This window comes from Elgaria multicarinata, chromosome 3, assembly GCF_023053635.1.
Source record: "Elgaria multicarinata webbii isolate HBS135686 ecotype San Diego chromosome 3, rElgMul1.1.pri, whole genome shotgun sequence".
Classification (NCBI taxonomy): Eukaryota; Metazoa; Chordata; class Lepidosauria; order Squamata; family Anguidae; genus Elgaria; species Elgaria multicarinata.
This window is the reverse complement of record NC_086173.1, coordinates 124,125,165-124,138,634: the sequence shown is the minus strand read 5'-3', so window position 1 is coordinate 124,138,634 and position 13,470 is coordinate 124,125,165. Positions and strand designations below refer to the sequence as shown.

At 42.0% G+C, this 13,470-nt stretch overlaps 1 protein-coding gene across 2 annotated transcripts in view; it reads left to right on the top strand.

The window, feature by feature from the left end:
- The first annotated feature begins 1,430 nt into the window (after positions 1 to 1,430).
- Positions 1,431 to 13,470, top strand: part of LMCD1 (LIM and cysteine rich domains 1) — a 60,527-nt gene continuing 48,487 nt past the window's right edge. The window contains exon 1 of one of the 2 annotated variants that reach the window (XM_063121503.1): positions 1,431 to 1,595. In XM_063121503.1, the coding sequence (XP_062977573.1) occupies positions 1,569 to 1,595 (27 nt within the window). In that variant the 5' untranslated portion in view covers positions 1,431 to 1,568. Of the gene's footprint in view, positions 1,596 to 7,701; positions 7,925 to 13,470 lie in introns of those variants that run through there. The other variant, XM_063121504.1, reaches the window with a different exon arrangement.

Below are 13,470 nucleotides of genomic sequence, written 5' to 3'. Positions count from 1 at the left end.
GAATGCTTCCATAGTCAGAGCTCCCAGTGTTACCAATTAGAAGGCATTGTGCAGCTACTCCATCTTTTTTCTCAAAATGGAAGAAATGGTGGTGGGAAAACATGGGAGGGCTACAAATTTAAGACACCCCCCCATAAAATTCCATGAATGTTGCAATCATACAATAAAAGTGTCATCTGGCAGCACCCAAAGCCCAGTAATACTTGTCCCACAATGGCCCCATTCAGACAACACACTAAACCATGCTGCTCAACCATTAACCATTTTGTGGTTAAGCACCATGGCTTAGCGTGTTGTCTGAACGGGGCCACTATCTGTTAGCCTTTCAGGTGCCCCAAGACCCCTTTGATGGTTTCACTGCAACATACTAACCCAAGCTACCCTTCCAGCTATTATTTTTTGGCCAAGTATTTTAACGTAGGGTGACCATATGAAAAAGAGGACAGGGCTCCTGTATCTTTAACAGTTGTATTGAAAAGGAAACTTCAGCAGGTGTCATTTGTATATATAGGGAACCTGGTGAAATTCCCTCTTCATCACAACAGTTAAAGCTGCAGGTGCCCTGCCCTCTTTTGAATCTGGTCACTCTAGTATAGCTCCTGCAGCTTTAACTGTGGTAATGAAGAGGGAATTTCACCAGGTTCCCCATATATACAAATGACACCTGCTGAAATTCCCTTTTCTATGCAACTGTTAAAGATACAGGAGCCCTGTCCTCCTTTTCATATGGTCACCCTAATTTTAACGGTTTCCCCCAAAACATAGATAATCTCTTACTCAAACAAGCCTTTGCACCGGTTATATCCTCCAATTCCCCCTTCTATTCCCCCCCTCTTTTTTAAATTAACGTTACCATGGCTTAAAATATTTATCTGGCTTAAATAAGATGTTTATTTAATGTAATGACCATCAGTACAGTCGAGGTAGGGAGAAGAGGGGCAAAGGAGCACAGTTTAGCTCAGAATTTATTTTTAGATTTCAAGGGCTAAATAACAGCCAGCCAGCCAGCCACCCACCCCGCAACGCAGTCACTTCCTCTTTACGTGAATGAATCCGCCGCCTTTTAGCGCTGGGTTTCCCCGCCATCCTTTAAAAGGGAAAGACGGCGACGTATGATTCAGCGCAGGCATTCCAGCCGCCTTTTGCTCGCCCCGCGCGAAACAGATGTGCAGCCCCGCCCTTCACAGCTGGAACGGAGCCCGCCGCCTTCCTCTCGGCGAAGAACGCCATCCTTCCCCGCAGGGGGTTAAAGCAAGCCTGAGAACCTGAGAATAAAGCCTCCCTTCGCATTGGCTGAAAAAGTTTGCGTGCCGTCTCGGATTGGCTGGCGGGGTTTGAGAGGGAGTTGCGGGCTCCAATTAAAGGGACTTCGTTCGGGGACACGGGCAAGCTAAAGCTCAGGACGGGAACGCGGCGTTTGAGCGAGCGGCTCCTCGGGCACCGGCGGCAGCTGGCGAACAGAAGGCGCTCGGCGACTGTTGTCAGAGCTACCAGCTGTAGCGAGAAGCCTTTGCTTACTGCAGGCAGATTCAAATAGGAAAAGGGTGGGTAGAAAGGCAAGCTCAGGGATGGATCTGAGTTCAGGAATTCAAAAGGTGAGTTAGCACACTTCTTCCCCTTCCCTTTCCTTCCTTAATTGTTATTCAGGGTTAGCCGAGATAGCTTCGCCCTCTTCGCCTGCTCCAGAAGTTTTCCAGCTGATCACAGTAAATAAGGCTGCAGTCCTACATGTGCCCTTGATGCGTTTCAATTCCTTCTGAATGATCACTGTACTTTCTGCATTTCAGTTCCCTCTGTGCTCACTGCTTACAATCCACACTCCCCCCAAGTCACACAACTATCTGTATATATTCCTGTAAGTTGAAGGGTAATATTTCAAGCATTTTATGAAATGCTCTGTAGACATTTATGCTGTAATAAATGTGTTGGGTCTTTGAGGTGCCCCAAGATGTTGTTGCACCCACCTGAGGGTCAACCTAATTAAATTCAGTGGGAGTTATTTCTGAGTAGACATCCATAGGCTGGTCCTGTTAAGACTGTGCATGGGTTATGCTGCTGCCTTGATTTTTTTCAATGCTATGTTCCAGTGGTGATGTCTTATGGGCAACAAGTTCTAAAAGTGTGCTTACGTAGAATCCATCTTTGCATATGGTGTTTTACTGTCCTGAATTTTATTCTGAGAAATTAATGGTTGCCATCCTAGTGGATTGTCTTGCCCTTCCATACTCTTTTCCTGTTCCCATTGGACCTTTTTTTCCTAGTTTCTTTATGTGCTATAAAGCAGTAGCCACAGGCTAAGCATTAGCTTGCTAACCTCTGTCTCACTCTGTAGATCTAGTGTGCTTGGCCTGGTGCCCAGGCTCAGTATGTCTGTGTATAATGTCTTCAGTGTTACGGGTCATGCTAAACAACAAGGAGATGAGTTTCAATTTCTCTAGCAGCTTGAATGCAAATCACTATCCTTCATAAAGCATATGAAGGATGCCTTATGAAGGGGGGAAAGCCCCCTGTGAGTGTAATTTAATAATTTCTTGCAAATCAGTCCAGGAATCTTTTGAACAACGGATCTGAAAATATCTTACCAAAACTTACCCTTGTAGGAGTTGGTCTTACTATGTGAATTGGGGTTTGCTCCCAGGTTAAGTGAGCATAGCATTTCAGTCCTAAACACACTCATTTAGAAGTCAATCCCACTGAAATCCTTGGGTTTTCTTGCCAAATAAACATGGTTAAGGTCAGGCTAGTGACGAGAAGATATACAGCAGTTTTGCTTTGTATATGATGGGGAGGAGACCCAACAATTATTGAAACATACTTTTTATTGGTCTCCAAAAGAACCCATAGTCAAGTATTGAGGTTCTGAAGGGTTTTTATTTCCTGGCTTAGTATAACTATGGGAGAATTTTTAAGAAACAGTCTGAATTCTTAATTATAATAATGCATTTTCCCCACTACTCCCTCCTTCCCTTGGTAGGACTGGGTTTACATATTTTAAAAGCCATTTGGTAAGTGGAAAGGTAATAGCTCTATAGATTTGATATTTAGAAGGGGATAATTCAATGTCATTAGTATGGTATTGGACACTCTTGTTTTCCAAAGAGACAGTGATGACGCTGTAATATGCTAGGTCTCAGCCGTAACATAATAGGTGTCCAGCCTCATTTATTTGAATAGAATGAAAGACATCCTAAACAGTTGGATAGTCAGAAAATAGAGTGATGGGAATGCTATTTGCATAGGGTCAAAATAACCTGGACTACACCACAACGGTATGAGGAGCATGAAGACAGTCAGATCCATAAACTAGTCATAGAGAATTCTAACACCAATGCTTTACCAGTCAGCCTCAATAGGCTAGTGTTGCAAAACACCTTCCACAACTGGCGTAAGTATTGCATGTATATCCTGGACCCACAAATCCAGCAACAGGCTTAATACTGTGTGAATTTAAAACAATGGATGCTCTTACTAGATAACTTCTTGACCCCTCTAGCCTAGCATTAATTATCCCTCATTGTCTGTGTTTTCAACGTTCTTGAACATGAAGCATTCAACTATCTGATTTTTTCTTTGTCTTTCTACTCCAGCAAACTGGTCTAACAATGACATCTGTATGTTCCATCAAACAGCCTCCCCCAACTTTTGGCACAGCTGGTCACTTCTCATCTTATAACAGTCTTCCCCAACCTGGTGCCCTCCAGATGTGTTGAACTGCAACTCCCATATTTCCCAGCCAGCATGCTGCCTCGTAATTATGGGAGTTGCAGTTTAGCATATCTGGAGGGAACCAGATTGTGGGAGGCTGGTTTATAAACTCTCTTCCTTCAGATTTCTGAGGTTGTTTTCTGCTGGCTCTTGTATCTGACTGATTCTGTCTATACAAACTATATTCACTGGCTCTTTCCATTGGTATACCCCAGGGTTGACTTCTTTTCTGCATCCCCATGGTTTTATTCATCAGTTACTTTAAAATAGGTTAATATTTGAATTTCTTTAAACTCTTGCCTTTACCTCTGTTCAGTGTTGAAGTATTTCAGAGAGTGGATCATGCAGGACTGATGTCTTCTCACCAGCTTTAACTTAGGGCCTTTTCTTTCATTCCAAGAGTAGTGTGGTAGGGCTCTCTTCCACACTGCTCTGATAATATATGTAAATATGAATAAGCATGTGAATAAGCTAATGTTTGTGGCTATTCCCCATGCCAGCATAAATTCATGGGTTCATCCAATGGAGGAAATATTGTTCTGTGACTTTCTGTGTGCATCTGATGCAGGGAGAGTTGCCCCATGCCACTACCCTGAACTGTGACTACAGTAACTTTTGTATGTCAGAACAGAAATCTTCATCCTCCCTCTTAAGTCTTCTAGTTTCACACTTTCTAATGTTGGCTACTGTAGCCCGTCTTGCTAGAAAATAACATGGCTTTCATCTTCATATGTTTCCCCTTAGCAGTGCAAGGACAAAACAGATATAGATGACTAGAAATTAAGTAGTTCCCTCTTAAATTCTCACTACATCAGTAATAACCATGTAGGAATACCATCATTGGTAGCTTCTGGTGATGTACTTAGGCAAAGGAAACTGAGAAGTACTAAACTGCTAATGATGGGGTTGTTTGTGTGATGGATGCCATGGAACATAGGCTTTATTACAATGTCCATGGGGCAAAGTTCTCATTTGGCTAGTCCTCAGTTGCCAAAGCCTGGTGCTTCTTCTCACAACACTTAGCCCCATTGCATACCTTCCTCCAGTTCACTAGCAGCTATCGTAAACCCATGATGCACCAAATACATGGACAGAAGGAGTTTGTGGAGAAGAGTGTTTGCTGCTGCACTACCTGAGGACCCGTGTTCTAGACTTGTGAGCTCTCCCTCCATCTCAAAACAGAATAATGGATTAAAATAGATTACCATCATCCAGCAGATAGTGTAATCAAGCCTTGGGGGGGGGTGTTTTTAGCATTTTGGGAACCCTCTCACCAAACTACATAGGAAGGAAAGGAAAGGAACCTCTCATGCAAGCACTGAGTCATTACTGACTCTTGGAGGGACGCCAGCTTTTGCTGACGTTTTCTTGGCAGGCCTTATAGTGGGGTGGTTTGCCATTGCCTTCCCCGGCCGTGACTACCTTTCCCCCAGCTAACTGGGTACTCATTTTACCGACCTCAGGAGGATGGAAGGCTGTCGACCCAGCTGGCTGCCTGAGAACCAGCTTCTGCTGAGATCAAACTCAGGCCATGGGGAGAGTTTCAGCTGCAGAAACTGCTGCTTTACCGCTCTGCGCCACAAAGTTTAAATATATTTAGGAAGGATCGGCATTACTGTTTTATAATGGTATTGACAACTGTTGGGACCCATAGCACATTCCATATACATTTTCAAACTGCTTTCAAAGCATTATATCTTGCTTGGTGTAGATCTGACTTTAGTCTGATAGGAGGAGACTGAAATAAAAATGCACAAAACAACTGATTCTGCATGCCTTGGACTTGGGGCCATAAGAAGCCATTGGAGTAGTAGTCAAGGATTGCAACTAGTGACTTGTTTACCATTCCTAAGAGTCTCTCTTGGTAATGCTGTATCTCAGTATAGACAATCTGAATATTGGGGAGGCAAGTGAGCAGCCATGTACATAGCCATGTTTGAAAGGGTTTTGTATGTATTCTTGTTCTTCATCTACATGTACCTATAAGCTAGTGATACCATATTCAAACATGATGTTCTACTTACTTAATCTGTGAAGGAAAAAAGTCATGTGTGAAGTGGCCACTGATGACTACACATAATCTTTTATTTCATGTTAGCTCTTTGCTTGACACCATGGAAGAAAAATCTACTGTCCATGCCACACCCCACCCTTCCACTTGAGTGTGACAACAGAGTGGCACTATCTTTGTTAAGTTTATAACTTTCCCTTGTGAGAGGTCCTGCGAGGGCACTGTAATGGAAGACTTCTCATAGCCCATATATCTAAGCAGGCTTCCCCTTCTCTTTTCTGTTGACCCTTTCTTAGTGGAGTGAAGGTGATTCTGAGTAGCTGTTAGGGTCCTTTGGTTTCCTAAGTCTTGTGAAGAATCCGAATTGACAGAGGATCAAGACACTGGGAAAGGGGCTAGAGCCCATGTGTATTGGCTTCTTTCGAGCCTGAGGTCTGCTTTTTCCGTAAGAAATACTGTAGATGGCCTGTACTGCAATGAATAACATTCTAAGCTGTTGGTCACCTGAATTAGAACAAAGTGCAGCTCTGACTGACAAGAAGCCAAATGTTAGACCACACTTCAGAAGAGAAATGTAGAAAATGAAGACCTTGGATCAGCCTGTGTGTGTCTCAATAGCTCTATAATGCCAAACACATGCCTAGACCAAACATAATTGCAGTAGATGACAGTTTAATTTTTTGGATTTGTGGGGGGGGGGGGTTTGAAGAGAGGTTTTCTTCTTCTTCCTGGGCATGGGGTGTCAATTCGGAGTTTCTTTTGGTAATGTCACACAGCCAGTTTGAACACGCCTGTGAATATACAGTCTGGAATCCATTAAGGCTCATTGCAGACCCTAAAAAGTTTATTGTTCGCTCACTGTTAGTCTTAATTATTGTTAGGCAGCATATTGTGAGTAAAAAAGAAGCAGTGAGTAAGGCAGACGTTTCCAAGCTGGAAGGACTGAAATGAAGAGCCTTAAGACAAACTGAGAGGATTTGATGGCTTCTGTCTCTGAGCATTATTGGAAACTTTTGGGCACTAATATGAGATGTAACCTAAGAACATACCATTCTTACTGAATTTAAGCCATTTCTTCAAAACAAACATGTTTTTTTTAAAAAAAAATCCTCAAAGCATCAGTTTCAAAACTGAAGTTTGGGGGGGATTTAATTGTTGTGCTTCTTCAAAAACTTAACAGTATGGCTATACTTCTACACAGAGTTAGGCTGCCGATGTAGGACAGAGTTAAAATGCTGCAGAACAAGATTTGGCCACAGATCATGGCAGGTATAAAATCTGAATTTGTGACCCATGGATAATGATAGCACAATGCTACCTCTAATTAAGTCTATGAAAACCTCCAACCCACAGCCTTTCTCTATGATACAGGTGAGCAAGTTTCTCATTCCTAGACCAAATCTCTCTCTCCCTGCACCCAGAGAAGTGCCACCTGGGATCCAATTGCTACCGTGGAGGTGAAAGTGACATTTGTGGCAACAGATCTTGCTGTCACGCCACTTCAGTGGAACTGGCCCGGAATTCTTCACTCCATCATCGAAGTGGCCCTCCAAGAAAGCAAGTTGCTATTTTTTAATCTGGGGCACTTACCATTCTGAACAGACCATCCAAATAAATACCATTAGCACCTCCATGGTTGATTGGTGCAGTGCATTTTGAATTGCGCAGCCCAGGTTCCAGAGTGTGTGCTTCTCCCCACCACCCACCAAAACATGGACCCCATCCAGCTGCCTTCTTTATTCTTTCCCATGTACTTCGGATCTGTTGTATTACACAAACTTATACTGGAAAGGTTATAAATTCAAGATGAATTTATAACGTTTCCAGTATAGGCCCTTATGCCTCTTGCTGCACGGAGAAAGGAGATTTCCTCTTATGACCTTTTTGAAAGTGTTGCATAGGGGTTGGGAGAAGACTAAACACAAATAAAAGCAGCTGCCTCTGAGCTTTTTCTGTTGTTGTTGGCCAGCACATTTGAACACAGTTATGTTCCAAGACAGAAGTAGAATCATAACCGAACAGAAACAAAAGCACTTGGATCCAGCATCCAATCCCTCTGGACTGGATTCTGGCCCTCATAGCTATGGATGGAAAAGGGACTGACTTTCAATACAGTGGCCTTTCACCTTTTAAGCAACAGTGGATTGTTGTGTATCTCCACCCACCCACCCTGGCAGCCCCCCATGAACACCTGCAAGATTTAGGGAGGTATGTGACTGACTAAATGCTGTCCCCAGTTGCATGTTGACACTGCATGAAATTGCATTGCATGCATAGGTAAAAGTCAGCTGGCTATTTTCTTGGAGCAGGGGGAACAATTTGGGATGACACGTCTGAATGGAGTAACTGCAGGGCTGGGGGGGGAGCTCTTAACTCTTCTGTTGATTGCCCCTCCAAGCCAATTCCCCCCCCCCCGTGGATTCCCAATGCATTTTGGTTAGTTTTATGCACTCCATTTCCTCCTGGTCTGCACCTCAAAATTGTTCCCTTTCCAAGCTTTCCCTCTGGTTCTTCATATGCGTGTACATGTTTTCTCTACATGTGTTCAGCTTCTTGTGAGAAAGAGCCTTTATGCATTGATTTTTGAAAATTATAGCATGTAGGTGTTCCCTGAGAGAAAGTAGTGTTTTGTTCATGTGTCGGTCTCTCGCCACTTGAGATGAGTAACTGATCTTCACTCCATCCGACTAGCTTGTTTCCCAAACTTGAATGAGTGTATCTGAGATTCACCAGATCAAGGGAGAAGACAACGTCTTTAAAGGACAGGCCTCACTCAGTGATAGACTTGCAAATCTTTACCAAGTGTTTTGGGCTTCAAGAATTAATGTCTCTCAAGCCAGACTACACAAATATGGTATCAAAGAATACATTTTTATTGCTCAAATAGTCTAATGGAGTAACAAGCTTTAGCTAAGATGAGGCAGATCACAAACATTCCTTAAATAAGCACACAAGTTATAATCACTAAAAGGATAATGAAGATGGCAGCAAGCATATTGATAACATAAGAAAGTTTTGTATTTACCTAAATGGAAAGCATGGTGGGCGAATCGAGCTTAAGCACATATGGAGGGTTTCTCATTCCCTCAGGAGCTCCTTCCCAAACTGACCAAAACCCGGCCTTGTATAGCCCTAATGATGCTGATGACTTCATCCTTAGTTTCAGATCTGGTCATACCACTGTTCCCATTTTTCTCAATATAACCAGGGCTGGATCTACACTACTGTTTTAAAGCAGTATTGAAGTGCACGGATAACTGTTGGGGCACAATCCATTTTCCATGTACCGCTTTCATAGTGTTATACCTTTTGTAAAACTGGCTTTGGGGCAGTATAGAAATGTAATAATAGTAATAATAATAATATCCTGCTTTTAATCCACATGCATAATGATTTGACACAAGGTGTAGTTCTGGCCCTTATCTGCCACTGATACCAGTAACACCCAGATGAAGATATCCCAACTAAGCTATGTGCTGTTTACAGCACTTGACCGACCCATTCATGGCAGCCTTCCTTCATTTCCAAGAACATATTCCATTACTCACAGTTATCTCATAACACATACATACAGAACTAGTCACACCTACAACACATACATACAGAATTATTCACACCTACAAGATACAATAAATTCTTATCAATTCTACCCACCTCGAATGCATATGTTGAGATATACTTGATCTGTCCACATGGCTATGATGCAATTTTCACCTAGAAAACAGGAAATGGCCCACCATTTGATTACAGACCATTTCAGACATATGTGGGGGTTCATGGTCATGTGTAATAGTGAACAAATGGCAATCCTGTGATGTCCCAGGAACTTGGTGCCATTCTGCTAAAATCTTGGAATAGGTTTTCACAGCTTCTGAGAAGGCGGTTGTGGAAGGATCCAGTGGCTGTAGCCTGTTGTGGTCAGTAAGCATGCACTGAGAGGAAGAATTACTCAAACTACAGCTGAAATGTGGTGCAGTCAGAGTACATTTCTTCTTATTTTTATTTTTTTAATAAAGGTTTTATCAGTTTTCCAAACAAAATCAGCCAAACCCAGAAGAAAACAAAATTCATTTTTTGTTTTGTTTTTTAAAGCAAATAAATAAAGTTTCTACCTGGCATAGAGATGTTAAAGGCAGAAGTATCTTATCTGGATTTATTTATTCATTTATTCAGCATTTCCCCCCTGCTCTTTAACCAAAAAGGGGTCCCAGAGTAGCTTATCCAGATTAATAGTAAGGCAGCCCTATCTGAAAGGAACAATGCAAGAGAAAGGGGATTAGGAGGGAGGAGGAAGGGGAAGCAAAACTTAGCCACCAGTACATAGTTTCAAAGTGCTTATAGCTGTTCTTTCTGGCAGGAAAGGGCACCCTCTCCAGCTGTTCTATGGGACCAGGTTGGTCTTCCCCTTGCAATATTGTTCTTCCTGGGCTGGGCAGGTCGCAACGCTAGTCATGGTGGATTTGGCATTTTCAATGCTTGCTTCAGCCAGGAAGAATGGGATGGGGGTTTCATCACATGTGTCTTTCCAAATACCCTTGTGCTTGCTTTGCTCTTTAGGTGTTTAGGTGGCTGCTGACCCTCCTTGGATCGAATGCTCTGTAGGGAGTGATGGTACATTCTACGTTCTCAGTCAGATAGTCTTTATGCCCACCTCCATCATCCCATCCATATCCTTTCAACGATGTTTTGAGAGGCTACAGGGAAGCTGAGCAGGTGCAATCCTTGTCATTTCATTTTTTCCATGTGCCTTCATGTGACATTGTGTCCCACATCAGGGAACTAATGACATATATGTTATCTAGCACATCTTTAAAGACTCACACACCCCTTGCTCATGCAGGGATGTGTACCAGCTGCACCTTTTTATTTCATTGCTGCTCAACTTGGCCTGAAACTCATTACATAAAATATTAGTTTATAGTCACTTAATTGGATTTAATGATATCTAATTAAAAGCTAGAATCTGCATGCTGGTAGTATGGAATAGTTATGATTTCTAATAAAGTTCTAATGTGCCTGAGACATCAGCAGTTTTGTAAGAGCATAAACTCTCCCGCCTACTGCGTATGAATGCTGTAAAAGAAAAAGTGGGCAGTCATGTCTTCCCCTGAAGCTAGATGAAGATACACCAGCAGTGTGAGAGCTATGCTTTATGCACATTAAAGATAGACTGTACAGTCGCTGCAAATAACACTGACTGATCTTATGGGCACGCTATACAATTCTGTAGCAAATTTTGGTTTTGTACAGTAAAATTCTAAAGCCAGCCTTTGCCAATCTGGTGCCCTCCAGATATGTTTGACTGCAGCTTTCATCATTCCCTGTGAAAATGAAACTATCAAAATATGAGGATATTAAAAAAAAAAAATAGGCAGCAGTAAAACTGATAACAAATAAAGCAAATTAAAGCTCCAAGGCCTCCCAGAAGCGGAAGGTCTAAATGATTTTTGACTTATCACATGATAAGTGGTGTACAAAATTATGCATGGGATAGGGAGACATTTTTCTTCCTCTCTCATAATACTAGAACGCGGGGTCATCCCATGAAGCTACTTGGTGGGAGATTCGGGACAGATAATTATTATTCTTTATTTATTTTAAGCATTTTTATAGCGCTGCCTCACCATTGTGAACCGCCCAGAGAGCTTCGGCTATTGGGCGGTATAAAAATGTAATAAATAAATAAATTTCTGGCATCGAGGCGCTTTACAATAACGTATAAAACAATTAAACATATAAAAGCGCATACTCTAGTTAAACTTTGGAATTCACTTCCACAAGATGTAGTGATGGCCACCAATTTGGATGGCTTTAAAAGGGGGTTGGATGAATTCCTGGAGGTGAAGGCTATCAATGGCTAGTATTCCTGATGGTTATATGATACCTCCATACCAGAGGCAGTAAGCCTATATACACCAATTGCTGGGGAACATGGGCAGAAGGGGGCTGTTCCACCCATGTCCTGCATGGCTCTTCTTATATAGGCAGTGGCACCCAGAGAAGAGCCTCTGAAGACGATCTTAGTAATTCGGTAGGAACATGTGAGAGAAGCCCTCAACATTTAGGGCTTTAAAAGGCAGTATCAACCTTTTGAATCAGATCCGGAAACTGACTGGCACCCAATACAGTTGAAGCAACACTGGAGTAATACTTTCAAAATGATCAGCCCCAGTAAGCAACCACACTGCTATATTCTATACTAACTGAAATTTTCAAACCACCTTCAGACCACATATAACACATTACAATAATCCTGGTGGGAGGTTACCAGTGCATGGATATCTGTAGCCAGGCTATTTCTGACTCAGTAGCTGGTATATCCGTCAATGGGGATCATAGAATCAAAGAACAGTAGAGTTGGAAGGGGCCTATAAGGCCATCAAGTCCAACCCCCTGCTCAATGCAGGAATCCACCTTAAAGCATTCCTGACAGATGGCTGTCCAGCTGCCTCTTGAATGCCTCTAGTGTGGGAGAGTCCACGACCTCTCTTGGTCATTGGCTCCATTGTCGTACTGCTCTTACAGTCAGGAAGTTTTTCCTGATGTCCAGCTGGAATCTGGCTTCCTGTAACTTGAGCACATTAGTCTGTGTCCTGCACTCTGGGATGACAGAGAACAGATCCTGGCCCTCCTCTGTGTGACAGAGTGCTAACATGTCTCCCCTCCGTCTTCTCTTCTCCAGGCTAAACATGCCCAGTTCTTTCAGTTTCTCTTCATAGGGCTTTGTTTCCAGACCCCTGTTCATCCTCGTTGCCCCACCACCTTGTCTGCATCCTTCTTGAAGTGTGGTGCCCAGAACTGGATACAATACTCAAGATGAGGCCTAACCAGTGCCAAATAGAGAGGAACCAGTAGTTCATGCAATTCGGAAGCTAAAACGCTCTTCAGTGTGGTGAGTCCGCTTGGCCGTCAAGTGACAAACATGGACCTCTGAGTGCCCTCAGACTATGAACATGCTCCTTCCAGGGGAGTGCAAACCCAGTTAGAGCATGTTGAATGCCAATTAACTGACAGACCAACAGAACCTCGGTCTTGTCTGACAGCAAAACTGAATGTCCCCTAGCAACCCCAACAGAAGGGAGTTGAACTCTGTTGAAATAAATGAGTGGGTGTCAACATACCATGCACAATTCTTTGGGTTGCTAAAATTAGTGTGTCAAATTTTCAGTACCTTTGCTTTTTCTTAAATCTAAACAATGTAAGGGAAGTACATGCCATTGTCTTTAAATTGTTGCAACTATTCTAATAAAAATATATATGCTACTTAATATAATATTTAAAACACATCAATTTAAATTAAATTAATTAATTTAATTTAATATTGTCCGCTTTAATTTTTATTTAAACTTTAATCTTTATTGTCTGATTTAAGTTTTTCCTCAAATATTTCAGGTCAAATCTTCACATTGTTTTGGAACTAAAAACAACATGGAGAACATTTTATTTAGCTTTGTTGACTAAATACAGGTATTTTATTTATTAATTATTATTTATTAATTACATTTCTATACCGCCCAATAGCCGGAGTTCTCTGGGCGGTTCACGAAAATTAAAAACATTCAAAGTATAAAACAACTGTATAAAACCATAATATAAAATACAGTATAAAAGCTCAACCAGATAAAAACAGCAGCAATGCAAAATTACAAATTTAAAACACCAAGTTAAAATTTATTTATAGACTGTTAAAATGCTGGGAGAATAAAAAGGTCTTCACCTGGCGTCTAAAAGCATATAATGTAGGTGCCAAGCGA